The sequence below is a fragment of the Oryza sativa genome, chromosome 6, assembly GCF_034140825.1.
Source record: "Oryza sativa Japonica Group chromosome 6, ASM3414082v1".
NCBI classification, from domain to species: domain Eukaryota; kingdom Viridiplantae; phylum Streptophyta; class Magnoliopsida; order Poales; family Poaceae; genus Oryza; species Oryza sativa.
This window is the reverse complement of record NC_089040.1, coordinates 7,388,649-7,415,484: the sequence shown is the minus strand read 5'-3', so window position 1 is coordinate 7,415,484 and position 26,836 is coordinate 7,388,649. Positions and strand designations below refer to the sequence as shown.

Sequence of the window (26,836 nt, the reverse complement as noted above, 5' to 3'; positions counted from 1 at the left end):
CCGGAGCTTTTGCTTACACCTTAAAATTAGATCTAGGGTTGATATGCACTTGATAGTTGATAGTGTAGTGATAAGGTATGTGTGGTTTCAATCACGATATCTTATGTTCAATTTTAAACGGGCACATATTTTTTTCTTAATTATTTGATAACTTAGGTTTCTTCTTAATTGTCCTCATTTTTATTTGATTCGAGTTTTACAATTCCATTTTGCACATTTCTACCCAATGGGAGGAATAGGGGATTTTGGGACAAAAAAATTAAACAAATTTTGACAAAACTTTTTTAAAGATAAAATTTTCAGGTGAAATAGTTCTGTGCTAAGGGATCTGAAACTCCCAAATATTCGTAAATTTCCAATAGAAATTCAACCCCTGGTTATGGTTTGATCTGAACCTTGTTTTTTCTTCAGCTTTCCCGGTGTATTTTCCTCAAATGTACCAAGAGATAGTGTTCATTCAGTGAAATGGATCGCTAGGAGTAAGTTTCTCACTTCAATTGACAGTTGGTACCTCAATGGACTGCTTACTTGTGTAGTGCTCTGAGTGTGACTGCTGTAAAAGAGGCAAAGCAACGGAAACTAAAGGCAAAGTGAGCACTACGTGTCTAGACAACTGAAGCTAAAATGGATGCATCGCTTCCTGTTTAATCAGGCAACATAAGGTTACCAGGGATCTGAAATTATACACATAATGTAATGTAGCAACAAACTGGCCAAATTCCAACATATTACATGAAGTAGCTGACTATCTGAATCGCATGGAAAAGGAATAATTGCAACATGGATTCACTTTTGTAGAGATCTAGACTTCAAGATTAGGAGAAACATAAGATAAATATAGGTAATTTGCAATACCGTCCTATTGTGGAACATGTTTTCGATCAGAGTTTGTCTTTTTTTTTTTTTTGCTAAAGGAGCACTACGCATGAATAGCTTTTCCATTTATTTAAAAAAGAAACGGAGATGGTGATATGTAAATTGATACAACATGTGTGTTCTCAGAAATATAGATACATTCGTACTACCAATTATTATTATTATTGACAAACATAAAATGATTAAATTTTAAAACTTAATTTTGGAATTGACTTTAGGTATTTTCACAGTATCTTTTCAGCAATGCTTTTAAGTCTCTAAGGACATACATACATACATACATACATACATACATACATACATACATACATACATACATACATACATACATACATACATACATACATACATACATACATACATACATACATACATACATACATACATACATACATATATATATATATATATATATATATATATATATATATATATATATATATATATATATATATATATATATATATATCTTACCGAAAATTATCTTTTTCTCTAATAAACCGTTACGACAGCTCTTGGTCAATCAGTGGGGTTGTTGGCAGTTTTGCAATTCTTATTTGAAATTAAGTGGAAGGCTGAAATTTTTCCATTGTTATATATTCGCACTTTCATATTGCTTGTGCATTTTCAGAGGGGTTCACTTTTCCAATTTTACGAGGGCAGACCATATGCTTCCTCAACCTTAACGAAAACGACAGAAATTTATCAAAACTTAGTTACTCGATGAATAGGCATCCCCATCTATTCCCGACCTAAGTCCACATACGGTCAAAAAGTAATGGTATTTTTTGGGGCAAAAAAACTCCACGTAACACATGAACTCGTACCTAATTATTGTTCCATTATCCTGGATCAATTTGCCAATGTATTCCAAGTGGTCAATTAATTAATTACTTTAGATGGGCAAAGGAGTCACATGAGGATAAGAGCAGGGAGGACAGAAAATCTCATTGATTTCTAGCTTTCTACTGTTGACGATGATCGATGAGATCCCTTAGCTATTGTTGCTTGCCGATGTGGAGGTCACTTCACTGATTGATCATCCTGCTTTTCATCAGTGTGTTGTTTCCTTTTCATTCCCTGGAGTACTCTGCATGAGTGTGTATGTGGTTGGTGGCAAATTTCAGCCACAGATGGCACATTGTTTCGGCAGAAGCGTTTTTTTGTACCGTGCTATAATAATTGAAACAACTTGACATACTTTTAGAAGAACTTTTATTCTACATTTTTACTAGTTTGGGATACACAAAAGTGGAGAAGAAGAAGAAGTTTCTGCTTTGAGCCAAAACAGAGTTTTTTAACGATAATTCATGTTCTGTTAAAGAAATTCGACCGCCAGTATACCATTAATCTTTACAATTTTTTTTTATTAAAAAACCCCATGAACACTCCAACAAGCGTGTAGAGAAAATGGTTGCTCATTTCCCGTACGAGATGTTACAATGATCTCTAAGGTACTGGTAGTATAAATCAATTCAAACCTTTCATATTTTTGAATTTAATGAATTATATTTATTTATACTACCACCTTCACCTTCACTACTAGTAGTAGAACTTTTTTTTTACTAGACCAATGGTTTAAATCACCTCTACTGATGATACTGATAGTAAAATACTATTACTAAAGACCATTGGAAAGATACTCCTATAAACACAACTCTATTTGGATGAAATAATATCAATCAATCTAGAGATATAATCTTAGACCCCTTAGAACTAAATAATTTAAATATTTTTTCTCTAACTAATTGCCAGTATCTAGACCTACAATGCTGCATTTGATCATTCTAAGTTAGAGGTTAGTTTTCCGGCGTGCAAAATAAGACGAGTCATTAACATACGATTAATTGAGTATTAATTATTATAAATTTTAAAATAGATTTATTTTTTTAAGGATCTTCTGAAAACAACGGGGCCTAAGAACATAGTGGCTTGTTTTCAGCCTGTATTAATAATATAATATATTACTGGTATAGTTGCCCAATGCCATGTCTAACACTAGTACTCCCTCCATTCTGAAATAAGATATTCTCCCCCTTCTATTTATCTCAAAATAAGTTTATTTTTTTAGCCATCAGTACATTGGAGTTTGTAAAAATAGTGGACAGTTGCATTGGAAGTAGATAAAATAGGAATGCATTGGGTTTGATAAAATGAGGGTATTCCTTTTGTTTTTTATTGATATGTTTGGGATGAGTATAAGAAATTAACTTATTTTTTCCGAAGATATTACTTACTAGTGCACTACTATTTTTAATAAATAGATGTAACATTGAAGGTATTCAAGATTTAATTGGAATAGAACGATTTTACAGGATTTTCAAGACAATTAATTCACTTGTTTTAAAGTTTATAAGATTCCTTCGTTCCAAGATACTTTGTCTTAGAGCAAAATTCCCTCCTAAAGAAGAGCTATAAGCATGTTTTTGGGCCTGTGTTGGGTCCCTGCCCATCTGGGCTAGGCTTACTGCAGGGATGCCCAAAGCTCCTCACGCACCGGTACCGTCCAGCTTCCTGCAAGGCACTCGTCCAGTGAGGCAGTGATCCAAGAACTCTGACTCTTGCACTGACAGCGCTGTTGGTCAAGTGTTCAACCGCATACCTTAGGCCTCCCACAATGCGAGTACATATCGGGCGCCTCTAATGAGCGACTGGTCGAGCGGAGCATGGACGCGCGACCAGTCCGCTCCTACTAGTCTACTACTGCTGGTGGTGGCGGCGGCGGCGCTACTACTGCTGCTGCTACTACTGCTAGCGCGCTGCTGCTGCTACTACTACAGCAGTAGTACTACTACAACAATACTACTACGTGTATATATACGTATGTATATACTTTATATATACATTTATAAACTTTGTATTGATATACAAAGTTTATACATATGTATATATAATTTTTATGTGTACAAAAAACGTATAAAAATATACATGTATACAAACTTTGTATATGTACATATTAAAAACCGAGAGAAAAAAACACGAATACAAACTATGTATACGTACAAATACAAACCTTGGTATACATACGAATATAAACTTTACATACGTACATCTTTAAAAAACCAGAAAAAAGAAGAGAAACCGAAAAAAAACTAAAAAACACCAAAACAGAAAGAGAACCGAAAAAAAAAGAAGAGAAACCAAAAAAACTGAAAAGAACCAGAAAGAGACAAAAAAATGGGGGGAGGGGGGAAAGTCCCTTCCGCGCGGGCGCCGTCCGCCACCCCCTCTCCACACGCAACACGTGTCCAGTTGCGCAGAGGAGGGCGCGCGCGACTGGTCGCCGATTAGCTTTTTCGAGTACGTATCGCGTGCTTTTTAGCGTGTTAGCTCGGAGATTCACCAACACGCCGACTTCCCACGCACCCCGCTGAGGCCTCGGCCCTTCACAGGGACGCGTTCTTCGATTGCGCTCGAGGACGTGTGGCGCAGAACACACACGTGCGCCCGCGTTGCGGAGCTCATGGCTTCGACTCGTTATTGCCTTGCATTGCATGGACGACGCTATCCCAGATTCGCCCTCCCACACCGCCGGTTTATATGCATCCGTATTTACAGTCTCTCCTGCGTTTGGCTCCTTGTCTAAGTCTCGCTCCCGCCGCATCGTCCACTCCTAAGAAGTCCTAATTGAGTGTCACCTCACCATCATCGCCTACAAGTGAAAACTTAGACTGCAAGCTGATAATAAGAGCAATGGCGTATCTAGGATTTTAGATATGGGTGGTCCAACTTATATAAAAATTTTAAATATAATACATATAGAATTTGCCTGATATAATTTAGAAAAGTTCATCATGATATATTAGTCACAAAATTTGACTTAAAAAATCTTATTACTCGGCTGCAAATGTTTCAAGAAGATTGTTCTTCTGCCACAACCAAGGAATAAGAAGGTGATTGGGAAGCAATCTTCATCTTATTTGCTCTATGTTTTTTAAAAGAGATGCATACTATTTCCATCTTTCTTCATATTTAATCTGCAATACACATTGCATTCATGCCAAGGTGAGAAGGGTAAAAAAGAAAGAAACCTAATCAGCTAGTTAATCTCTTAATGGACCTGACCTGCAGCATGCAAACTCTAGCATCCTGGCACCCTTGCCGTCCGCCGCGGCGACCATGCATGATGCATGGGCTTCGCCCTTGCCGTCCACAACTCCGCCATCGCCGTTCACCAGGATCCCTAGCTGGCAGCCGCAAGATGCAAGCGTGCGATCGCGTAAGGAGAGGAAACAACGCAAACGCGTGAGGGACTCCTATCTGTAGACAAATCGATTGACCAACGCTTTTACTTACACATAGGAGTTTTCTTATCTTCTTTTTTCACCATAAGACTATGTTCGGTTAATCCTCAAGAGAGAGAGATTAGAGGGGAATTATTTCACACCTACTTTTCAACCCCTCCAAACCGAACAAAGCCTAAATGGATTTTGGGCTGGCGATTTTTTGGGTGACCCGGACCACCCCTTGGATATGCCATTGAATAAGAGTGAATATCAGGTCCATGGTCTCCTTTAATTTACACAGTTCAGAGGTGTAAGATGGGTATTTCACGATAATTAATAGAGGGCTGCTAACAAGAAGGTGACAAACGATGGTATTTCTTAAACAAAGTTGATTATATAATGATATTTTCTAGAATTTTTTCACTCGACAATGTTTTTTTTAAAAAAAAATTAGACGTTTATCGGTGGTATTTGTTTGGTTTTCTCTTTAAAAAACGAGTTGAGTTTCCACGTGTATGTTTGGAAGCTAAGCTATTAAGCTAGTACTCCTTAAACTAAAAACATATATACGGTAGTCGGTAGGTGAGTGAGAACTCTTTGAGCAGGTACAATAATAAACTATAGGTTAACTATAAACACACGTGAAAAAGATAAGAGAAAAGAAAAGAAAAACGGGCTACATATTTATAACCAGCTAAAGCACAGACTTCAAGACGTTATGTGTATATGGCAGGTGGGATCAATTATTAATGTTGTAGTACATATTTATAGTTAACTATTGTATGAATTGCTATTAGAGCAAGTTTAATAGTATAGCCCACTATTAGCTCTAAATCATCTATAGCCAATGTAATAGCCAATTCATATAACAGTTGCTTACTATATATACTATTAATATCTTGTCTCACCCGTCATACATACATTACGTCTTAGAGTCCGTGCTGTAGCTGGCTACAGATCTGTAGCCCGCTGCTTTTCTCTCTCTTCCTTTATCTCTTTGAAATATGTTTATAGCTGGCTTATAGCCTGCTAGTGTACCTGCTCTTAGATTAATTGTAGATGATTTGTAGCTAGTAGTTGGTTAGAGCAGGTACAATCGCAGAAAGTAAGCCAACTATAAACACATATCGAGGAGATAAAGAAAGAGACAGAAGAGCAGCGGGGGCTACAGATTTGTAGCCAGCTGTAGCACAGACTTTAAGACACAATGTATATATGATAGGTGGGACTATGTATTAATAGTGTATTATATGTTTATAGGTAGCTATTGTATGAATCAGCTATTAAGTTGGCTATAAGTGATTTGAAGCTAGTAGTTGGCTATACCATTAAACTTGCTCTTATATGCTACTGTATTAAACTTGCTCTAAGAATTTAATGTTGGGTTTGATCAGGTAGTATGCAGGGCAGGTAGTTTGATCAGGTAGTTTAATCAACTAGTACGAGGATGCGAGCTTGTCGCAGTAGAAGTCGCCGACGCCGCCTCGGATCAGAGCCGATGAACCATGGACCCATCTATAAATAATAAAAGTATGATATTTTTGAAGGCAGAGGATCTCAATCCCGCTGCCTCGGCAACAAGAGAGTCTAGCACGTGGACGTACGTGGCATGGCATGACGCCGTGACGCCATGACCGGCTGATAGAGAGATCCAGGCCGGGTTGGTCGGCCGGATGCCTTGCACGTTGGCCTTGGAATCCATGCGTGCGCCTTAAATTCGTATTGGAACTTGTATCGTGCAGTTGTTTTACACATTGCTAGTCAATGCAAAATTGTATATGTTCCTTAATTGGAGGAATACATAGATCTCCTTGGTTTGCAACATGTTCCCGGCTGTTTCCTGGTACTTTTATTTCCAAAGGCTGAGTTCTTGTGATGAAGTTCACCTCTCTCGTACAAAACAGTGTATTTGTTTTAAAAAAAATTATATACGAAAGTTGTTTTAAAAAATTATACTAATATATTTTTTTAAAAAAATACTAGCTAATACTTAGTTACTAATGAGTTACTTCGTTTTATGTGGACGAGAGATTAGCTCCCAACCCCAAGCAATTAATGAACCCGGCCTAATACTCTCTCCATTTCCAATTCATCAGAGGTCCACCAGGAAAAAAAGAGCCCCATCCCCACTACTTCTTAGCCACTAAAAGAATCACGGTATCATCAACAATGGTCCTATTCCATCCCCAATCCTATTTTTTGGAATTTTGGTAAAAAGAAATGTTCCGACAGGTCTCCTACTCTATTGCTGATCTTTTGGAATTTCAATCTGTGTAATCTTCACTTTGTTCATATGAGGCTAAGAGAGTCGCATGGTTCCGCTCCCAATCTCCCGTTTCCCGACGTGCACAGAAACAAACGGGCACACGTTCGAGATCTTCTTCAGCGCTACATGATCGCTGAGGGTTGGGAGGGTGGGGACGGCGAGGGGAGGCGATGGAGAAAAACTGCATTTCTGTTGATAATTTTTCATGGGGCACTATTTGATTTTAGGGAGTTAGATTTTACCCTATCTCTTGGAGGGATAACTATTTTCACATATATATCAATAAAAATTTAGCCAATCCTAAACAAAATTTTGGAGATAAAATTTACCAAATCTGTTGTTGATGCTTTAACAAACCAAAATATTGCACGTTGATCATAAAGGATCGTGTGTATGATGTATGCACCAATGTCTATTCACTCTCATGCATTGATAACTAACAGACTTACTAAATGAATACTAATATGATGATTATTTAGGAATAATATGTCAAAGAATTATATGACAATTGATTGGGAATGGAGGGAGTAGATCATACTCGCACTATTTTAAAATATACATAGTTCCTATTTTGTTTTGTTTTGTTATGATAAGGCTTTGAGTGACAATTACTTTAGTAGGATATTATTTGTATGGTACAAAATTAAATTTGTTAGATTCATATTCAGAAGTGCTTACTTTTTATAATTTTATTTGCATCATAAATGATATTTTAATATCTTTGTTCTAACGAAACGAAACAAAATATGCTGTACATTTTGAATCAGAGGAAATGTACCGACACATTTGAAGTAATAGAAACTAACATATATTTATTTTGACTCAGATCGATGCTTCTTGGCGACCTTGCAGGATTCTAATTCTTAAAGAATATCTAAATTCTTTATAATTTGACTTGGACTTAGGACTTTGGGTTAGGATCTTGTAAGTGATTAAAGTCTTTATAATTTTGTTTAGCCCGTCGGTGAGTGTGATATATACTACTACAATAAACATTTTTTCAATGAACATGTGCTCTATTTAAAAAAAAGAAACATGTATTCGAGGAATATTCCCTTGCTGTTTCCAGAAGGTAGAAAACGGGGGCATCCAACTATTTGCCACTCTTCGGTATGAGAAGTCATGCTGACCAAATGAGATACATATGCATGTAATAACCAACTTAAGTATATCTGTGAGTGGTCGAGGTATGACTATACCAAGTCCTCGACCAGCGTCGTAGCGATCCTCCCACCATCTCTATGAGTGATCGGGTTACAACTACACACCTGGTACTCGACCATCGTTGTAACGATTCTCACACCACCTCTACGATTGGTTGAGACGACTACATTTGGTTCTCGACTAGCGTTGTAGCAATTCTTCCAGCGTCTATATGAGTGGTCGAGGTATGCCAATACACTTGATTCTCGAATTTTTTAGAAAAGAATTACTTGTTGGACAACAATATGTACGCCACTTAGGATCAAAACCACTACAAATTGAGTTAGAGGGTTTATTTGTTCAGTTAAATAATTGAGAATATAAAATATATGGTATTCGAGTTTGTGGGTAATTTGGTTGATCATAATAGTTCAGTGGTGTAGTGGAGACATTTTCCTTATATAAACAATAATATTGACTTATTGAGCAGGCTCCAGGGTTAGTTAGGTTCAACCCTATAAAAGGGTGAGGGTGAAACCTTCACCCATTAATCTAGGAGGTTCACTCCAGTGCTAAGCTGCTTGTCTCACTAGGGCTGGGACTTGGAGTAGTTTGTATAGCAATACCTATATATATGAGTGGATGAACAGTGTAAGTCATGCAATGAGTTGGCTCATGTTCTAGTTTTCGATCTCTTGTCTGTCTGTTGGTTTATGGTGTGTATTTTTGCTCTGTGTCTAGCCTGGCTGCTTGGGACAATTGGGAGTGCTTCTTGATCCATCTTTTTTTTTTTTACCGGCCCTTGCCCACAAGCAACTTAGCTAGCAACACGCATTTTTTTTTACCGGCATATGTGCTTCAGCAGAAATCTGAATATCTAGCTAGCTGCAGGTTGATTTTTTGGTCATGCCTTTACAGGTGTGTTTAGTTCGCGAGAAGAAAATTTTTGGCTGTCACATCGGATGTTTGACTAGATGTTCGAAGGGGTTTTTGGACACGAATGAAAAAACTAATTTCATAACTCGCATGGAAACCCCGAGACGAATCTTTTAAGTCTAATTAAACTGTCATTAGCATATATGGGTTACTATAACACTTATGGCTAATCATGGACTAATTAGGCTCAAAAGATTCGTCTCGTGATTTCCATGCCAACTGTACAATTAGTTTTTATTTATATTTATATTTAATGATCTATGTATATGTCCAAAAATTTGATGGGATGTTTTTGGGAAAAAAATTTAGGAACTAGTTTAATCCAAAATTTTTCTTCAAACTTTCAACTTTTCCATCACATCAAAACTTTCCTACATACAAACTTCCAACTTTTCCGTCACATCGTTCCAATTTCAACCAAACTTCTAATTTTGGTGTGAACTAAACACACATTTACTGAGTTTTTTTTGTTCGGTACCGTACGCAACTCTTCAAATTTCCTCTTATTTCAATCAGGGTGTGTTTAGTTCACGCCAAAATTGAAAGTTTGGTTGAAATTGAAACGATGTGCTGGAAAAGTTGAAAGTTTATATGTGTAGAAAAGTTTCGATATGATGGAAAAGTTAAAAATTTGAAGAAAAAATTTAGATCTAAACTCGGCATGTGATTTGATACCCGAGTTGACCTAGTTAGTCTTTGGATTCTAGAGCAGTCCTAGTTGATTGCACTTTAGAGCACAGTTAAAAGCATTTTCTTGTGGTTGCACCGCTCTCTCGTGTTTTGATGCTCTAGGTCTGGTTAGAGAGCTTTAGAATTTTAAAAGTAGCTGGTGACACTAGTGCGGAACAGGATATTTGTATCGGACAGGAATCTAGCTTCATCGTGAAGAAAGTAGAAAAATAAGCTTTTTAGCTTCTAGTTATTTTCTAGATTCTATGAGAAGAGCTTTTAATTTTAAGAGATGTTGTTGTGGTCAGATACTCTCTAAATAGACCCCTAGTATATATTTGTGGGATTCTTGGTGGATCATTTAGGGTGTGTTTGGTTGCAAGCCACACTTTGCCACAGTTTGCCACGTCTAAGGTTAGGCAAATTTGACAGGTGTTTGGTTGTAGCCACAGTTGTGGCAAGATTCCCCTCCAACAAATTGGGTCCCACGTGTCAATGGCTTAAAAAAGTGTGGCAAGATTCCCTTAGGCTTAGTAAGTTGTGGCTAACAATTTGATCACCTCACCTTAAGCAAGGTGTGGCAACTTTTGTTGGCAAGTAATGGTAAAGTGTGGCTGGGAACCAAACAGCCAGTACTCTCTTTTCCGTTGCTTTGCACCTTATATATGTAGCCATCAATGGATGTGTTCCGCAATAGGTAGTTCTTTCAGTACAGGAGTGGCATTATTCTTTTTAAGTAACGAAAAATCATGGACAAATTTATGTCTTTCTGAACATATAGGCTCCTTGGCACTACCTTTTGTTTTAAAGCCAAAATTTGGAAATGTAATTTTTAAGAATAAGTTTAAGCAAAGTATTTTTACCTATGGTCGTAGCAATCATGAAAATAAGGCTGCGCAGCGTAAGTGGTGAAAAAAATCACCTAAAATTAATTTCGAAATCAAATCAAATTCTAAAATTCAAAATGAGATGTACTCCAGCTTTTTAGTTTAAGCAGTGCCAAACGGCTCTGTACACAACCATTTCACTAAATTTAATTGTCTCCTGGTAGACTAGCATAAATATACATTATACTAAAGTGTACGTAAAACGAGATAAGCCATTAGCGTATGATTAATTGAGTATAAACTATTTTAAACTTCAAAAATAGATTAATATGATTTTTTAAAGCAACTTTCATATAAAATTTTTTTATAAAAAACACACCGTTTAATAATTCAGGAAGCGTGTGCGTGGAAAACGAAACAAATTTTCTCACAAACTAACACTGCCGAACGAAAACTTAGCACAATTCAATTGACCGCAAAAGCTCCAAGTTGTTCATGGGTACTTTTTTTCATGACAGTAATTTACTGACTAAAGCAGAGGAAGAAAAATGCAAAGGCCTTGTTCGAAGAGCTTTCTAACAGTTGCAGTTTTTTTTCCAGAGTCTCCAGTTCGTGAAGCAATTCAGATTCTCACCTAGATTTTAAGAAGCTGAGAACATCCAACTCTTCCAGACTTCCATCAAAACCAGCTACTCAATGTTCTTTTCTGAGAATCTTGAGCTCCCAAACAGGGCGAAAGCAAAGTAATCGATCATCGTAGCGCGCCCACACATTCATCGATCATGGTGGTGACACCAAGGCTGAGCAGGGCTTGTGTCCTGATCATAGGTAATGCACTAACCCTCCAGGCTAAAAACTTTCGGCTAAAAACTTTCAACTCAACTTTCTCATTTTTTTCCCATGTATACGTTTCCCAAACTGTTAAACAGTATGTTTTTTTAAAAAAAATACATAAATGCTACTTTAAAAATTATATTGATTTATTTTTTTAAAAAATATCTAATACTTAATTAATTAGAACCCAACTCCCACTCACGAGCACAACCAAAGTTGAGATCTGATGGTGGATCGAGTTGTGTTCATGGATTTACGGTGGTTGTGCGTTTATGCAGTGGTGGCGAGTATGGAGAGGCTGGCGTACAAGGGGGTGGGGTCGAACCTGGTGACGTACCTGACGGAGGTGGTGGAGATGAGCACGTCGGCGGCGGCGAAGAGCGTCAGCGCGTGGAGCGGGGTGACGTCCATGCTGCCGCTCCTCACCGCCGTCCTCACCGACTCTTACTGGGACCGTTACTCCACTATCACGGCCTCCTCCTTGTTCTACGTCTTTGTAAGTTTCCTCTCATTATTTTTACCCGTTGATTGATCATGGATACCAATATTTTTACGGCTCCTAAGGAGACTCTAGGAATGGTTGTTTAATTAAGATACCTCGTGTGAAGTGAGTGTAACTTAATTTGGCTAGAAAACTGATAGTGAAACCAGCTCTCCCGAGTTCTAGCTCACCCGAGTTCAAATACTAGACTTAACACGTGTGTCGACTATTTATTTTTTTCGTGATAGATAATGTACCCCTCGATTAATTAAGTACTCCCTCCGTCCCAAAATATAAGAATCTAGAATCGGATGCGACATTTCCTAGTACTACTAATCTGGACAAACAATATGTTTAGATTGGTGGTAGTAGGAAATATCCCATCCAATCCTAAATTCTTATATTTTGGGACGGAGGGAATATTAGCTAAAAAAGTTTAACAATAGATTAATATGATTTTTTAAAAAAAAATCCTATAGAAAACTTTCACAAAAATATAAGCTTAGAAACTTAAAAAAATGGATTAATATGAATTTTTAAAGCAACTTCCGTATAGAAAATTTTTAAAAAGACATACCGTTTAACAGTTTAGAAAGCGTGTGTGTGAAAAACGATCAGTAAAAGTTGGAAACACTAGCTAAAGAACATAGCCTAAGAGCAAGTATAATAAGTTGACATAAATAGGTTGTATAACTTGTCACATCACATTTGTGCTTATGTGGAGAAGAAAGGAAAGGAAAGAAAAGAAAAGCGGGCTACAAATTTGTAGCCAGCTGTAACCTGTAGCACGGGCTTTAATAAACTATACGAGAGAGATATGTTGATTAGATATTAACGATGTAATATATCTCTACAACTATCTATTATATGAGTAAGCTATTAAGTTGACTATAGATAATATTTTATTTTTTTAAAATAGTAGTTGGCTATATATTATTGAACTTGCTCTGAAAACCGCCTCTTCCTTAGTGGCATTGTTGGTTAATTTGATTCATGCCATTGCAAATATATCATTTCACATAAATGCCATTATAATTAGTCTATTCATAGCTGAGCTACTAAAATTTTATAAAATTGAACTTGTGCCACTGCTGCCACATTTTCCATCCATCCCCTTCCTTCTCCATCTTCTTCCTTCTCTCTTCCCATCATCAGTCTTTGCCCCTGTTGTCCATCGATCCATGGCGCCAACGCGGGGCCGCTTGGCATACACGCGGCGTCGCGGTGATTATTTACATGTTGTCCACTGCCACCCTCATCCCCAACAATGGAAACAAGCAGCGGTGATGGGGTGGAGAGCTCGAGCAAGTGATAGAGGTGGCGTGGTGGAGCAAGTGGCGCGCGCGAACCGGCATGAGCAGACCTGGCGACAGCGGCGAAGACTCGAAGAAGGCGGCGAGGTGCTCCTGCCGCTAGAGGAGCTCGCGGCGCACGGTGAGGAGGCTGATGGAGGGAGAGGCCCGAGGACGAGGAGAGCGCTAACGCGAGAGAGGACGCAAGGGATAGCAGCTGGCACACGAGGTGGTTATTGGCCGGCCGCGGCGACAAGATGATGTCATCGTCCTTGTCGTCGCCGAGGGAAGATGGCGGCACGTGCGGGGGGCGGGTGGGATGCCGCTGGTGACGGTGTACGTCAAGGCGCGCGCCCTGAACCGGTCCGCCGGCCCAGCGGTGTCCGTGTCGATCGGCAACAGTGACGAGGCAGCATATCAGCAGCTCTCCCTTCCCTCGTCGGAGACAGCCGGGCCGTCGCCGTCGGGGTTTCTGTTCCATTACCACGATTGGTGGGAGGCCGAGAGGTGGTGGAGAGATATGGGAAGAAATAGATGGGAGGATCGAGGAAGACGATGAATCTAATAGGTGGGTTTCATGTGCAGATGAGGAAAAAGATAGAAAATGTGATGGTAGTGGCACGGTTTTAATTTTATAAAATTTCAATGGCACGTCTTTGAATAGCTGAATAACTCCTATTACAATTCATCTAAAATGACATATTTGTAATGGCACGGATCGAATTAACCTTGATTTTAATAGCCAGTGAGTTTCTCACTGATACTGTTTAATCTCCAGGTGTTAATAGGAGTTGCCTTAGTGGCACTGTTGCGCACAAGGGTGCCCTACTCGACGCTCATCTTCCCACTCTACCTCATCTCCATCGGGCAAGGCGGCTACAACCCTTCACTGCAAGCCTTCGGCGCCGACCAGCTCGACATCGGCGACGACGACGACGGCGGCGACAATGGCACACCAACAACAGAAGAGCAGAGGAGCAAGGTGAGGAGCGTCTTCTTCCAGTGGTGGTACATCGGCATGTGCAGCGGCAGCCTGCTGGGCAATTCGACCATGTCCTACGTCCAGGACACCGTCGGCTGGGGCATCGGCTTCGCCGTCCCGGCCGCCGTCATGGCCGTCTCCGTCGCCGCCTTCTTCTGTTGCACTCCCCTCTACAAGAAGAGGCAACCGAGAGTTGTTCATCACAAGCCTTGTCGTGACAGCGTCCTCAAAGCTCTCAAATCGCCTCTCGCAAGTGTCACTGCCAGAAAGATCACCCTGCCATCCAGAGACGGCGACGATGACGCTGACATTGTGTCTGAGCTAGAGTAAGATTTTTGTTCAGTTTTGCTGCACTTAAAAAATTACCTGAATTTTGATTTTATTTGGAACAACCTAGCTCAAATCTTGGAATTTGGTTTTGAAATTATGGATGAGAGATGTGAATTTTTGAAATGCAGGTTGCAGGATAAGCCACTGAAGCTGGTTGATCAGAAGCAGGAGGAGGCCATGAGTGAGGCTGCAGCACCAAGCGTGGGCAAGATCATAGTGAGGCTGCTGCCAATCTGGACGATGCTGCTCATGTTCGCGGTCATCTTCCAGCAGCCGATGACGTTCTTCACCAAGCAGGGGATGTTGATGGACCACCGCGTCGGCGCCGTGTTCGTGATCCCTCCAGCGATGCTGCAGAGCTCCATCACCGTCTCCATCATCCTCCTCATGCCGCTCTACGACCGGGTGGTGGTGCCGCTCACCGGCCACGGCAAGGGGATCACCGTGCTCCAGCGGATCGGCGTCGGGATGGTGCTCTCCATCGTCGCCATGGCGGTAGCCGCGCTCGTCGAGGCGCGCCGCCCCCGCGCCGCCGCGTCGTCCTCGTCCGGCGGCCGCCTGAGCATATTCTGGCTCCTCCCGCAGTACGTCCTCCTCGGCGTCTCCGACGTGTTCACCGTGGTGGGCATGCAGGAGTTCTTCTACACCCAGGTCCCCAGCGCCATGAGGACCGTCGGCATCGCGCTCTACCTCAGCGTCTTCGGCGTCGGCAGCTTCGTCGGCGCGTTCCTCATCACCGCGCTCGAGATGGCGACGGCGGGGGGCGGCGGGGGCGGGCACGATCACGGGTGGTTCTCCGATGATCCCCGGGAGGCGCGGCTGGACAAGTACTACTGGTTCTTGGCGCTCCTCAGCTGCGTCAGCTTCGTCGTCTTCACACACTTGTGCAAGTACTACTAATTAACGCGGGCGCCGCCATGGATGCATCAATTATATAAGTAGAGTCGTAGAGAATTAGAGAGGATTAATTTTAGCAGTGTTGAAATCTGTATGGTCTGGGGAGAATTTACTGGCTTTGTCTTGTTAGTTTTTGGGGTTGTTTTGGTTTGTGGCTTACCAAATTTTATCAATACCAAATTTTAGCAAGTTTTGGCATAACTAATTTTGGTAAGGCAAAGTTGTATTTAGATTAAAGCCAAAATAGCCTAAGTTCATAATTGAAATGACCTATTTTCTTAGGCATGTCAAAATTTGGCTTTAAACCAAATAGACACTAAACACTACTAAAATTATCAAATATTAGTAAGCTTAATTTAGATCTCAAACCAAACCAGTCATTGATCACTGAAAGAAAGGTGATCACAGAATGAAAAGCTGCGTGTGAATCACGATTTCCTATACTGGATTTCTTGTTGAGGAATTTAATTTCCTTTTCTTTTTGTGTGTGTAGCACAAAGGATAGGAAATACAATATACGTTCGTTGCATGTGAAGCAAAGCATGTGCAGAGGATTTGCCAATTCGCCGTCCAATTCTGTTAGGTTTGCAGAGGATTTAATCGTGATTGACATGCAAGGGACGAGTCAAAAATAAACAAGACACAGCGAAACAAATCCCAATCTCTTTTATATCTACAAGAGAAAAAAAATAACAGAATCAAACAAACTACGAACAAGAGCACCCATCTCCTATATGAGTTTTTCTTCGGTCCAACAAAAAGTATCTCGAGGTATCGGTACCTCGCGGTACAAAATCATTTCCGATCGTTGGATCTAACGATGCCCAACCCACCCAGCTAGATCCAACGATCGGAAACAATTTGGTACCGTGAGGTATCGGTACCTCGAGTTACTTTTTGTTGGACCGGAGTAAATCTCATCTCCTATATACAAATAACACACAAAGACGAACAAATTAACGTCCATATATCGATCGGTCCAAAGAATGACCCCCGATCGACCTATCTACACGCAAGAACACCTCAAATCATCATCAACGATATGATGTGGTATCAACGATCAGTAGCCGGCGATCTCCGAGCTCTGCTGGTCGCCGTGCTTCTTGCCACCGGACTTCTTCTGCTGGTACTTGTCCTTGATCCACTGGAACCCATGCGCCGTCCCCTCCTTCACCTTCCTCAGCCCGCTCGCCGCCGCCGCCTTCGTCTTCTCCATACCCTTCTTCCCTCCTCCTCCTCCTCCGCCGCCGCTCCTCTTCCCCGACGACGACGACGGCGGCGGCGGGTCGCTGCCGTAGTCCCACTGGTCCGCCCACGACGTCCCGTACGAGCTGCTGCTCATCTCGTCAATCGATCGATCAACCAATCAAACAAACCCCTGCCTCTGCCGTGTAAGATAGGGTAAGCTAAGCTGCCAAAGGTCGACCGGTGGATGAACTCGTGGTCTCCGGGGCGGTGTCTTTTATAGACAAGGCGATCGATGAGGATGAGGTAAATGCGGTCGTGGACAGCTAAGGAATTTGATTCTTGGTTTCTTGGGGAGGGGGGGGGGGGTCATGGATGATGTGGAGGAGGAGTACGCGTTCTGGATTCTGGAAGGTTGTGGGAATTGACTTTGGCGGCTGGCGGCGGCGCGGACCGACCAGGCGAACGCGCGAGTGGCGGCAACGGAAGGAAGGTTCCGGGTCGGGGGACGCCGACGGGTGGGGTCCCGTGTGGGGAGAGCTGGATGCTGGCCCACCTGTCATTGGCGGTGCGTAGAGAAGCATACTCGATACTCGAAGAGGATGGAGATCACAAAGGGGGAATGAAGGGTATGTTCAGATTATAGCCAAAATAAACTTTATCAAAACTAAAATTTTTACAAGATGATAATATTTTGGTATGATTTCTTATATATTTACTAAATTAGCAACAAATTAAACATAGATTTTTTAAGTAAAAAATGGTATGATTGAAAATGGTATTAATCTGAACAGCCTTAAGTATGGACGGCGATGGTCGACTGATGAGTTCTTTATTATTTTTTTTATCGAATGAGTTGTTTAATTAGTTGCACGCTTCTTTTGATTTCTTCCGGTGACAGACCCGGCGCGGCGAAGGAGAGTACTGTAGTGGAGTCAGTGACCGCATTTTTTATTTTTCTAGATTACCGATTCTTATATTTTAGATTAGTTTATTTTGGTTTGTGGCCAATGAATGCCCACGGTTCACCTTGACTAACACGTGGAAAATGCCCTTAAAAAAATTACGGAAAAGGAGAGGCAGCAGATCTCGTGCATCGTCTTCTCCGGCGACGAAGACGAATAGCTATCGGTAATTTCACTTACCTAGTTACCTTGGGATTCACCGAGCCCCTCCAAACTATAGCTCTACTTCTGACGATGGAAAAGCGACTTTAAGATGGAGGATATAGGCTGTGTTCTTCCTCATTTTTCCAACCAGCTCTCTCGTTTTCCGTGCACACGTTTTTCAAACTGCTAAACAGTGTGATTCATAAAAAACTTTATATATCAAAGTTATTTTAAAAATTATATTAATCTATTTTTTTAAAAAATAGTTAATACTTAATTAATCATGCAATAATACGAGCTTCGTTTTGCGCGTAAGGAGATCCAAACACAACCATAATTAATTTGCCTAATTTGCTGATAGAAACATCAAGTTTACTGACGAACTTAACATCACCAAAAAGTGCCACGGCTATATGACACCTTCAAAAACTTATAATTTGTCGGAGTATGCTGCATCAATTATTTTATTATTTCTAACATAATTAGATAGAGAAATCGTGTTAAAATAACAAATTTTTAAACTATACATTATGCAACTCTCAATCTTTAATCACCCTTAGTATATTGCTATCCTTCTTCACTCCAGCTGCAAGGCTAGAAGGTTGTGACTCAAGGGGCATTTTCATCTTTTTAAATAATTTCTCTTACAGTGAGCTTGAGATAATGAAATAAGAGTAAATTTAATAAAAGAAACTTTGACCAAACTATAACAAAACCACATATTTAACATCAAATTTATTATGAAATTACAAATTTAATATGAAGTTTCACAAAACTACAGATTAAGTAGTAAATTTATCATAAAATTAACTAGATGTTTAGTACGAATTTAATTACATAACTACAACGTTCATGGCTCCAACATAATGGTAGTGATAGAGATTTAACCTCTAAAATATATAGTTTTGTGATAATTTCGATACTAAATCTGTAGTTTGTGATATTTAGCCTTAAATATAAAGTTTAATGATAAAATTGACGCTTTATCTGTTGTTTTGTGATAGAATATCTTAAATATATAGTTTTTACGATTGCTTGATCAAAATATCTATAGCTTTGTAAAATTTACTTATTAAATAACAGTTATGGTATCCTCTAGTAGACTACTAGTTTTTGAAGATATCATCTAGACGTAGCATATTTTTATGATATCCATTAACAAATTAGTCATGTAGAAAATTTTGCCTAACGTAAAGAATAGAAAAGGACGGTATAGCCATCAACCATAGTTTCTACTTTCTAGCGCAGGAGTAATATGCAGTTAACAGTTAATTTAGGTTATCTGGAAGGGTTGACCGGGAAGCCCCACGTCAGCAAGGGGGCCCCGCGCCCCCAATTGGACGGTGACTCTCGCAAAGTATAGTATATAATTCCGTTTTTTTTCAAAATGAGATAAACCAGATCTTTACATCTAACCAGATGTACTACACGGGCAAGAGTGACCAAGTATATTTTTTTAGATAATAGTGGCCAAGTACATGAAGAGATGAAATTGAAATTATTATTGTTTTAAAGAGATGGGATATTAGAACCTAACTGCAATTATAGAGAGCATCACCAGGTAGCCGAATCAACATTTTTTTCGAGCCTTGAATATTATTCTGCCACCAGGATTTAAATCCTGGCATCCATAAATATTACACACATACGTGTATTAAAAAAATCATGCCATTTAGAGGTGCATGTTTAGTTCAAAATCTAAAAATTTCCAATTGAAAATTCACAATTCTCACACGAATTGGGAAAATCCATGCAGTTACAAACAAATTACGGGCTAATGCTCTAGCTGGCCGTGGATCATCGCAGGCTGCACAATGTCACAACTCACACATCACACGGGCGGGCACACGGCGGCCGGCGTCAGCCCAGTATTTTCTGAAACTAAACGCATAATATATAAATAAGACGGCTAGTTGGGCCAGCCCAGGGCTACCATTTCCGTTTGTTTAACCCCCCGTAATGACACATCGACGACTCGTCTCACGATCTAAAGTGAAAATCTTGTGGTGAAGATCATGTGTTCAAGGAGTAGCTACAGCTGATGACATATTCTCCGAAATCGCTAATTAGCTATCAGTCGCACGTGCACGCATGATCACCTTCTTGGCCTATAGATTTTTTTTATTTTTTATAAAATAAACTTTATGTGTATATGTATAAAGTTTATTCATATGCGTATAAAGTATGCATGTATATGCATAAAATTCATACAATATGTATGAATTTTTGTACGTCCAATGTATAGAGTCCAATGTCTATACATGGATGCATAAATGATATGCATATAAAAAAATTTTATAAATATATATACAAATAGGCCTATAAAAAATATATACATATACATATACATAAACGGTCAATCGCCCATCAGCGTCCCCCCATCTTCTCCCAAACATGACCTCCATTTGGTTGGTTTTTACATTTTAGAGTTATGTTCTTTCCAAAAAAAAAAAATCATCTCCCCTGACTCTGAGTGGCTGACGTATAGACCTACATCCAACAGATCCATATATAAGTAATCAAAGTTATAGGGCCATATGTTAGAAGAGACATCCTTTTTCTACAACGCCTATTAAAAAAACACATGTACACTTTATATACACTCACTGTAACGTCATGCACGCCCTTAAAATTGGTGTCCTGTCCACTAACACTAAATTTATAATTAAAACCCTAATAAACTAGGCGTATAACCGATCAACTAGCCATATTGCCAACAGGCGCAACAGGCCGGGCAGCAGCGTCATGAGCGCCGGCTGTTGGAGCAACACTCGATGGAAATGAACCAATCAGCTATACTTTCACACATGACGGAATCACCCAAGAAAAGAAAAACACAATACAGCCTGGATTAGGATGTCGTTTCATGTGGATCCATTCCAATTATCTTATCTCTCAATCTATCAACAAACACCCTCCTAAAAAAAACTATACGCATATGTGGCATCACAAGCACAGCTTTTCCTAAGATTCGAAGCTACTTTAATTAATCAATCCATGCATGTGCATGTTGCAATCGTTTTTAATTTTTATCTATACACAGCAATTAAATCAATTAGCCATTCATAAAACAAAGAAAAACTAATTAATCCAAACCAAAAAAATAGCACAAAAAATAACTCTACCAAAATGACCAACCAAACCAAAGCGATGGAAATGGTCACTGGAAATGTGGTGCTGCCTACAACCACGCTAGCGACAACCCGACGAGCAAGCCCGCGGCGCCGTCGAGCAAGCGTCGCCACGGCCGGGAGAGCTCGCCGGCGCCGGCGCTGTCCATCTCCCGGCTGCTCGTCGCCGGCGGCGTGACGCCCTTGAAGTTGGGGTTGTTCCCGTACAGGCCCTGGATGCCGGCGACGTCGTCGGTGGCGAGGTTCACCTTCTTGGTGCGCGACGTGAGCGTCGGGAACATGATGGAGTCCGCCGCCGACGAGTGGCCGAGGCCGAGGATGTGGCCGATCTCGTGCACCGCCACGGACTCCAGGTCGACGGCGGCGTTCGACGACGCCCGCGTCACGTCGCCGCCGGCCACCCACGCCTCCGAGGCGTCCAGGTGGAGGCGCCCGTTGGTCGGCGAGAACGCGTGCGCCAGCGTGCCGAGCGGCCCGTCGAACGCCTCGCCGTCGCCGTGGTCGCCGCCGTAGAACCCGATGGTGATGTCGGCGTCGGCCGCCGACGCGGCCTCCGTGAAGTTGAGCGTCGTCGCCGCCGACCACCGCGCGAACGCGCTCGCGAACACCTTGCTCAGCGTCGCCCGGTCGATGGACGTCTGCGACGTCGCCGTGATCGCGTACCTCAGCGTCGTCCTTGACCGCGGCCACCGCGGCGAGCCGGGGAAGTAGGAGTACAGCCCGCGGCCGCGGACGCCGCCGCCGCCGCCCATGGTGGACGTGCCGTTCACGACGTCGGCGACGCCGCACCGCGGCGCCATCATCTGGGACACGGTCGCCGCGTCGAGGTCGCCGGTGACGTCGAGGCCGAAGTTCCCCTGGTACATCTTGATTGCCAGCTCCATGTCGGCGTCGAACAGATCATTGAACGACGGCGACAACGACGACGACGACGGATAGGAGAGGTAGCCGAAGTGCCATAGGTAGTCCTTGAGCTTGCCAAGGCCTTGCCTCTCGTCGCCGAAGTGGCACCCGGAGAGGTTCTTGAACGCCGACCATGGATTAGTGAGAGACTTGATGTCCGGGAGACCGGCCGGCAAGGCGAACGCCGGTTGCACCAGCGAGACGGCGATCGCCGCGACGACGGCGAGGAGGACGACAACGAGAGGGGAGGTGGTGGTGGCCATTGCAGCTATGGTTCTTGGGCGAGGTAAAAGAAATTTGAAGAGGCAAAGGCAATGAATCAGCTTGTGTTTATAGCTTGACGAGTCCAAAGAAGACTGACTACCAAGTCAGCCAACGTAGCCGCGTATAGCCGGCTAAGTAAATATGTTTGGTTTGTTTTTGTTCTAATTGTACTATAATTTGGTAGGGTTTGGTTTGGTCAAGGTCGGAATTAGTCTCGTGTGTTTTGTTGCAATCGATATATGTGAGGTGACCCCCATGTGCACAATGGGCGTATTAATTCCAGGAAAGTGAGAGGGGAGGAAGGTTCATTCTACTTGGGCTATGCTTAATTTTTGTTTTGGTAGGTTAGTGCACGCAAAAGTGAAGGATTTATAAGTATTTAACTGTTCAAGAAATGTGTGTGTACGTGTTCAACTGTTCAAGCAATGTGATTTTATATGATTTTAGTTTCAAAGTAAGAAAGAAAAGCTTCTTTCAGCTGTTGTTTTAACCAACAAAATATGTTGACAGAGTCTTTGAAGTATGGAATAGAACAACGAATTTCATACTAACAACTTTGAGCCGTAGCAGTTGAAAACTTTGGGATGTATCCTACTAACAACATATATTCTATGTCGTTCACAAGAAACATTGATAGTCAACGGAAAATGGATGGTACAACAAGCAATTCATGCTATTTTTTCTACTGCAACATTGTTACAGTGACAATCCTAGAAATTATTACACTTTAAAAAATGCTTAACGATTTGTTAGTCTGATTCATCAAATAACTGATATCAGGACGGTGTAACAATCCTTCCATGATTTATGAATAATCCTTCCAGCCAATATCATTCAAGTGAGGCTAACCACGGATTTCAGCTTTTGGCTATTGTAAATTTGTAAATCTACAGCAAAGTGAACATTCTTCTCATAAGGGCATCTTCGAAGGAGTACCTGGATAACACCAGCTGTATGTCTCAGCTTTAAGCAAATATAAACTTCTTCAATGATTGCATCTTAGGAGTACCTGGATGCCGCGGGTATTTCTTTGGAGTAATGCACTCCTTTATGTACACAACAGCCGTCCGTTGACCATGAGGTCCCATAGATTCAACTGTGAATGGATAGAGGGTTAAGTTGTTGGGAGTATATGATTATGACATACTCATGAATTAGTAAAGCGACCAGGTCAAAAACATCATCTACTCTTCAATCAACATGGATATATATATATATATGTTACTATCCATTGATTAGTAAATGGGTCAAGTCAACAATTGCGTCAGCTCTCCAACATAGATATTGCATTCCACATTTCTTTTGATACCATGGAAATTTCTTTTGTTTCATACACACTACTCCCTCCGTCCCTAAATATAAGGGATTTTGGTTGGATGTGACGTATTCTAGTACTTTGAATCTGGACAGGAGCATATCCAGGTTCGTAGTACTAGGATACATCCCATCCACCTGAAATCCCTTGTATTTTGGGACGGAGGGAGTAGCATTTTCTCCCTATTTTGAGTCACTAGTTGAAATACCATGTAGGGTGCAAATAACAAATAGAATAAAAAATGTGCTATAGAATTTCACAATCTTCATAAGCAGATAGAATAGCATACCATCACATATTTCTAACATGGAGGCACCCAACTTATGTACTGCACTTTTAGCATTTTTTATTTCTTCCTGTCACAACAAAATAGGAAATTATATTAGCACAAGTTAATTTTATTCAAATGCACAATAGGCTAATGCCCAAAAGACTTACATGGGGATTGTGTCCTTTCGCAGCTATAAATAAACCATCAATTCGGACTAACGGGAGGCAGTACTCGGCTACAAGGAGAAGACTTAATTGCTATAAGATGCCTCATAACAGGAGGAAAAAAATAAGGTTACATACCTAAAACTTTCAGTTCTGCAACTGCTCTTGCTACTGCTACGTCAAATGCCTCCCGGAAATCAGGACTTTGGCCAACATTCTGTCCTATAAGGCACGTAAAATGGTCAAAATATAACAGAGTATCGTGGCACTAGCTGGGAAGACATGGTATGTTTCATGGTAATCGTTAAAAATGTGTTCAGCACCAAATCTCTTCCATCATGAAGCACAACATGTTTCTTGTTTTATTAATTTCCATGGTGTCCTTTTCCCTAACCAAAAAAAACACTAGGGGGAACCCGGACATCCATGATGTCCATTTGTCATTAATTTGGTATGTCAACATACACTAACCTTAAAATCTAAACTCCATCAGAGACAAATTATTTCCATTATGCAATCAAATGCACAATTTGAAGTTAAACAACCACAATTCATTGCAAAAATATTTTGCTCAAACAAAGCTAACCTCAGCTCGGTCACACACCACATCCACATTTGACAACCCCATGACCTCAACAGCATGCTCCAAGAACAAGCACCGTTTCTGCATCGACTCCAACAGCGTAAATTTCCAGCCTGAAACAGACGAAATCCACATCGCAACATCATAATAATTCATAACCAACCAAAGAGCAAACTTCTCCATCACATCAACTGATCGATTGGGGGGAAGAAGAAGAAGAAGAAAATCGATTTCTTACTTGGGCGCGCAACGGCGAGGATGAGGCCGGGGAGCCCAGCACCGGAGCCGACATCGACAAGCCTCATCCCACCCAAATCGCCGCGGTACGCGCGCTCGAGCGGGGGCAGCACGGCGAGGGAGTCGGCCACGTGGCGCGTCATGACCTCGCCCTCGTCGGTGACGGCGGTGAGGTTCATCCTCTGAGCACCGGAGAAGAACACAGGAGCGGCGACCAATGGCCGCGTAAGCCGCTAGGGTTTACGGTGACCGAAACCGAATTGGCGAGAGAGGGGTTCTCGAGATGGAGAGGGGACCTGGTTCCAGTCGAGGAGGGCGTCCACGTAGAGGGAAACCTGGCGCTGCTGCGACGGCGAGAGGCGGGTGGTGGAGGCGGCGGCGGCGGGTGGGGCGGCGGTGGTGTGGGTCCTCGGGTGGTGGAGGATTGTGTAGCGGACTTGGTCGTGGCGGTGGCGGTGGCGGCGGCGGCCTAGGAAGAGGTGAGGGAGGAGGAAACGGCGGGCGGCGGCGGCGGCGGCGGTGCTGCTGCTGAAGCAGCAGAGGGACATCTCTGCAAGCCTCCTGGGCGACGGCGGCGGCGGCTGGCCGGCGGCGGGGGCGACGCGGTGAGGATTGGGTCCGTTTGGGTGAGGTAGTGACGTGTCCAGGCGTTAGTCCTTCCTTCGCCTTCCGGTTGCATTAACGGAACCTGGAAATACGCTTTCTGTCTCGTAGGAATGTCCCGACTTTGGGGCTCGTTCACTTTGCTCTAAATTAACCGTACCCAATTTTGATAATGTTAGAGGTTGTTTGGTTCTATACCTTATGAAAATGTTGGTAGTGTCAAATCCTAAATAAGATTTGATACTACCAATTCTTTAATAGAGATAAGTAGCATTTAGTTTGATGCTAATAAGAAGCCAAAACCTTGATTATAATATAGAAAGTGCCAAGTTAGACATTGGCAATGTCAATAATTTGGCTTCAAACTAAAATCAATATATTTATGTTCAAGCTACCAATGTCAATGATCGTTTATTTTTTTCCTCCCTTTTCAAGCCAGAACTCAACTAATAGCTTATTTCCGCGATCTAATTCAACAATTAGCAATCCATAGCTTATTTCTGCGATCTAATTCAACAATTAACAATGCAATGTTGAGAATGTTAGATTATAGAATTTTAGGGTGTGTTTGGATGGAGGGATTTGGGTGGATAGGACATGGCGGCCCATTTTTTGTGCGTGTTTGGTTGGTGGGCGTGAGTGGGATAGGGCGACCCAGAGGAAATTATTCTCTCTAGATGCCGGGTAGTGGAATCCGGTCGATTTGGCTGGATGGAGCTGCCCGAGAGCTCGGGCGAGCGGGGCGAGCAACTATGTGGATCGCGTCACCCCTCTCACCATGCGAGAACAGCGACGACGACGTGAGGGAGGCAGTGGGATGCGAGCTCGGCGACCAGCACAGGATGCGAGTGCGGCGGAAAGAAAGGGCGAGCCCGAGCACTCGAGGCGGCGGCAACGGGAAGAGGAGACGACGACGAGCCCCGAGGCAACGCAGCAGGAAGAGGTCTGCTGCCATCGTCGTTTGACGACCAAATCTAGATGATGACCAGATCTGGACGACGACGACGACGACGACAACGACTAACTGTGACGACGACGTTGACCGAGATGATGATTTGGAGACGGGGTGGCGACCGGCGGGAGAGGAGGCGCCGCGGCGGTCGGCGTTAGAGGATCTTTTTTTTTCTTTCTTTTTTTCTGTTTTTCTCCTTCCTTTTTATTTCTTTCTAGCTTTTTATTTCTATTTAGATTTTTTTTGTTTGTAGTAGATTGATATTTTTTGGGGTTTGGTAAATTCGAAGGAGGTATACTCACCACCTCTGATGAAAGGGTGATTGCAACCACTCATCCATCCTATCAAAAAAAAAAAATA

At 41.8% G+C, this 26,836-nt stretch overlaps 3 protein-coding genes across 3 annotated transcripts; 1 reads left to right on the top strand and 2 right to left on the bottom strand.

Annotated features, from left to right (window-relative positions):
• Positions 1-12,056: 12,056 nt before the first annotated feature.
• LOC107276738 (protein NRT1/ PTR FAMILY 5.8) lies at positions 12,057-15,911 on the top strand. The gene is made up of 3 exons (XM_026026241.2): positions 12,057-12,273; positions 14,329-14,858; positions 14,991-15,911. The coding sequence occupies exons 1-3, from the start codon at positions 12,067-12,069 to the stop codon at positions 15,760-15,762; spliced, it is 1,509 nt and encodes a 502-aa protein (XP_025882026.2). The 5' UTR covers positions 12,057-12,066; the 3' UTR covers positions 15,763-15,911.
• A 4,993-nt stretch (positions 15,912-20,904) lies between these two features.
• On the bottom strand, positions 20,905-22,741 carry LOC9270797 (metalloendoproteinase 2-MMP). The gene has a single exon (XM_026026331.2). The coding sequence runs from the start codon at positions 22,348-22,350 to the stop codon at positions 21,235-21,237; it is 1,116 nt and encodes a 371-aa protein (XP_025882116.1). The 5' UTR covers positions 22,351-22,741; the 3' UTR covers positions 20,905-21,234.
• A 197-nt stretch (positions 22,742-22,938) lies between these two features.
• On the bottom strand, positions 22,939-25,585 carry LOC112936043 (uncharacterized). The gene is made up of 8 exons (XM_015785640.3): positions 25,218-25,585; positions 24,923-25,103; positions 24,688-24,797; positions 24,240-24,318; positions 24,105-24,172; positions 23,956-24,022; positions 23,361-23,447; positions 22,939-23,287 (listed from the first exon to the last, which is right to left on the bottom strand). The coding sequence occupies exons 1-8, from the start codon at positions 25,467-25,469 to the stop codon at positions 23,262-23,264; spliced, it is 870 nt and encodes a 289-aa protein (XP_015641126.1). The 5' UTR covers positions 25,470-25,585; the 3' UTR covers positions 22,939-23,261.
• Between the last annotated feature and the right edge of the window lie 1,251 nt (positions 25,586-26,836).

Bases quoted from the DNA above. Each gene is read 5' to 3' on its own strand.
- LOC107276738 (XM_026026241.2), top strand. From the start codon at position 12,067: ATGGAGAGGCTGGCGTACAAGGGGGTGGGGTCGAACCTGGTGACGTAC. The intron at 12,274-14,328 runs GTAAGTTTCCTC...TTTAATCTCCAG, and splicing joins CCTCCTTGTTCTACGTCTTT to GTGTTAATAGGAGTTGCCTT. The intron at 14,859-14,990 runs GTAAGATTTTTG...TTTGAAATGCAG, and splicing joins GACATTGTGTCTGAGCTAGA to GTTGCAGGATAAGCCACTGA.
- LOC9270797 (XM_026026331.2), bottom strand. From the start codon at position 22,350: ATGGCCACCACCACCTCCCCTCTCGTTGTCGTCCTCCTCGCCGTCGTC.
- LOC112936043 (XM_015785640.3), bottom strand. From the start codon at position 25,469: ATGTCCCTCTGCTGCTTCAGCAGCAGCACCGCCGCCGCCGCCGCCGCC. The intron at 24,319-24,687 runs GTTAGCTTTGTT...CTTATAGGACAG, and splicing joins TGGTGTGTGACCGAGCTGAG to AATGTTGGCCAAAGTCCTGA. The intron at 23,288-23,360 runs GTACTCCTAAGA...GGTGTTATCCAG, and splicing joins GAAATACCCGCGGCATCCAG to GTACTCCTTCGAAGATGCCC.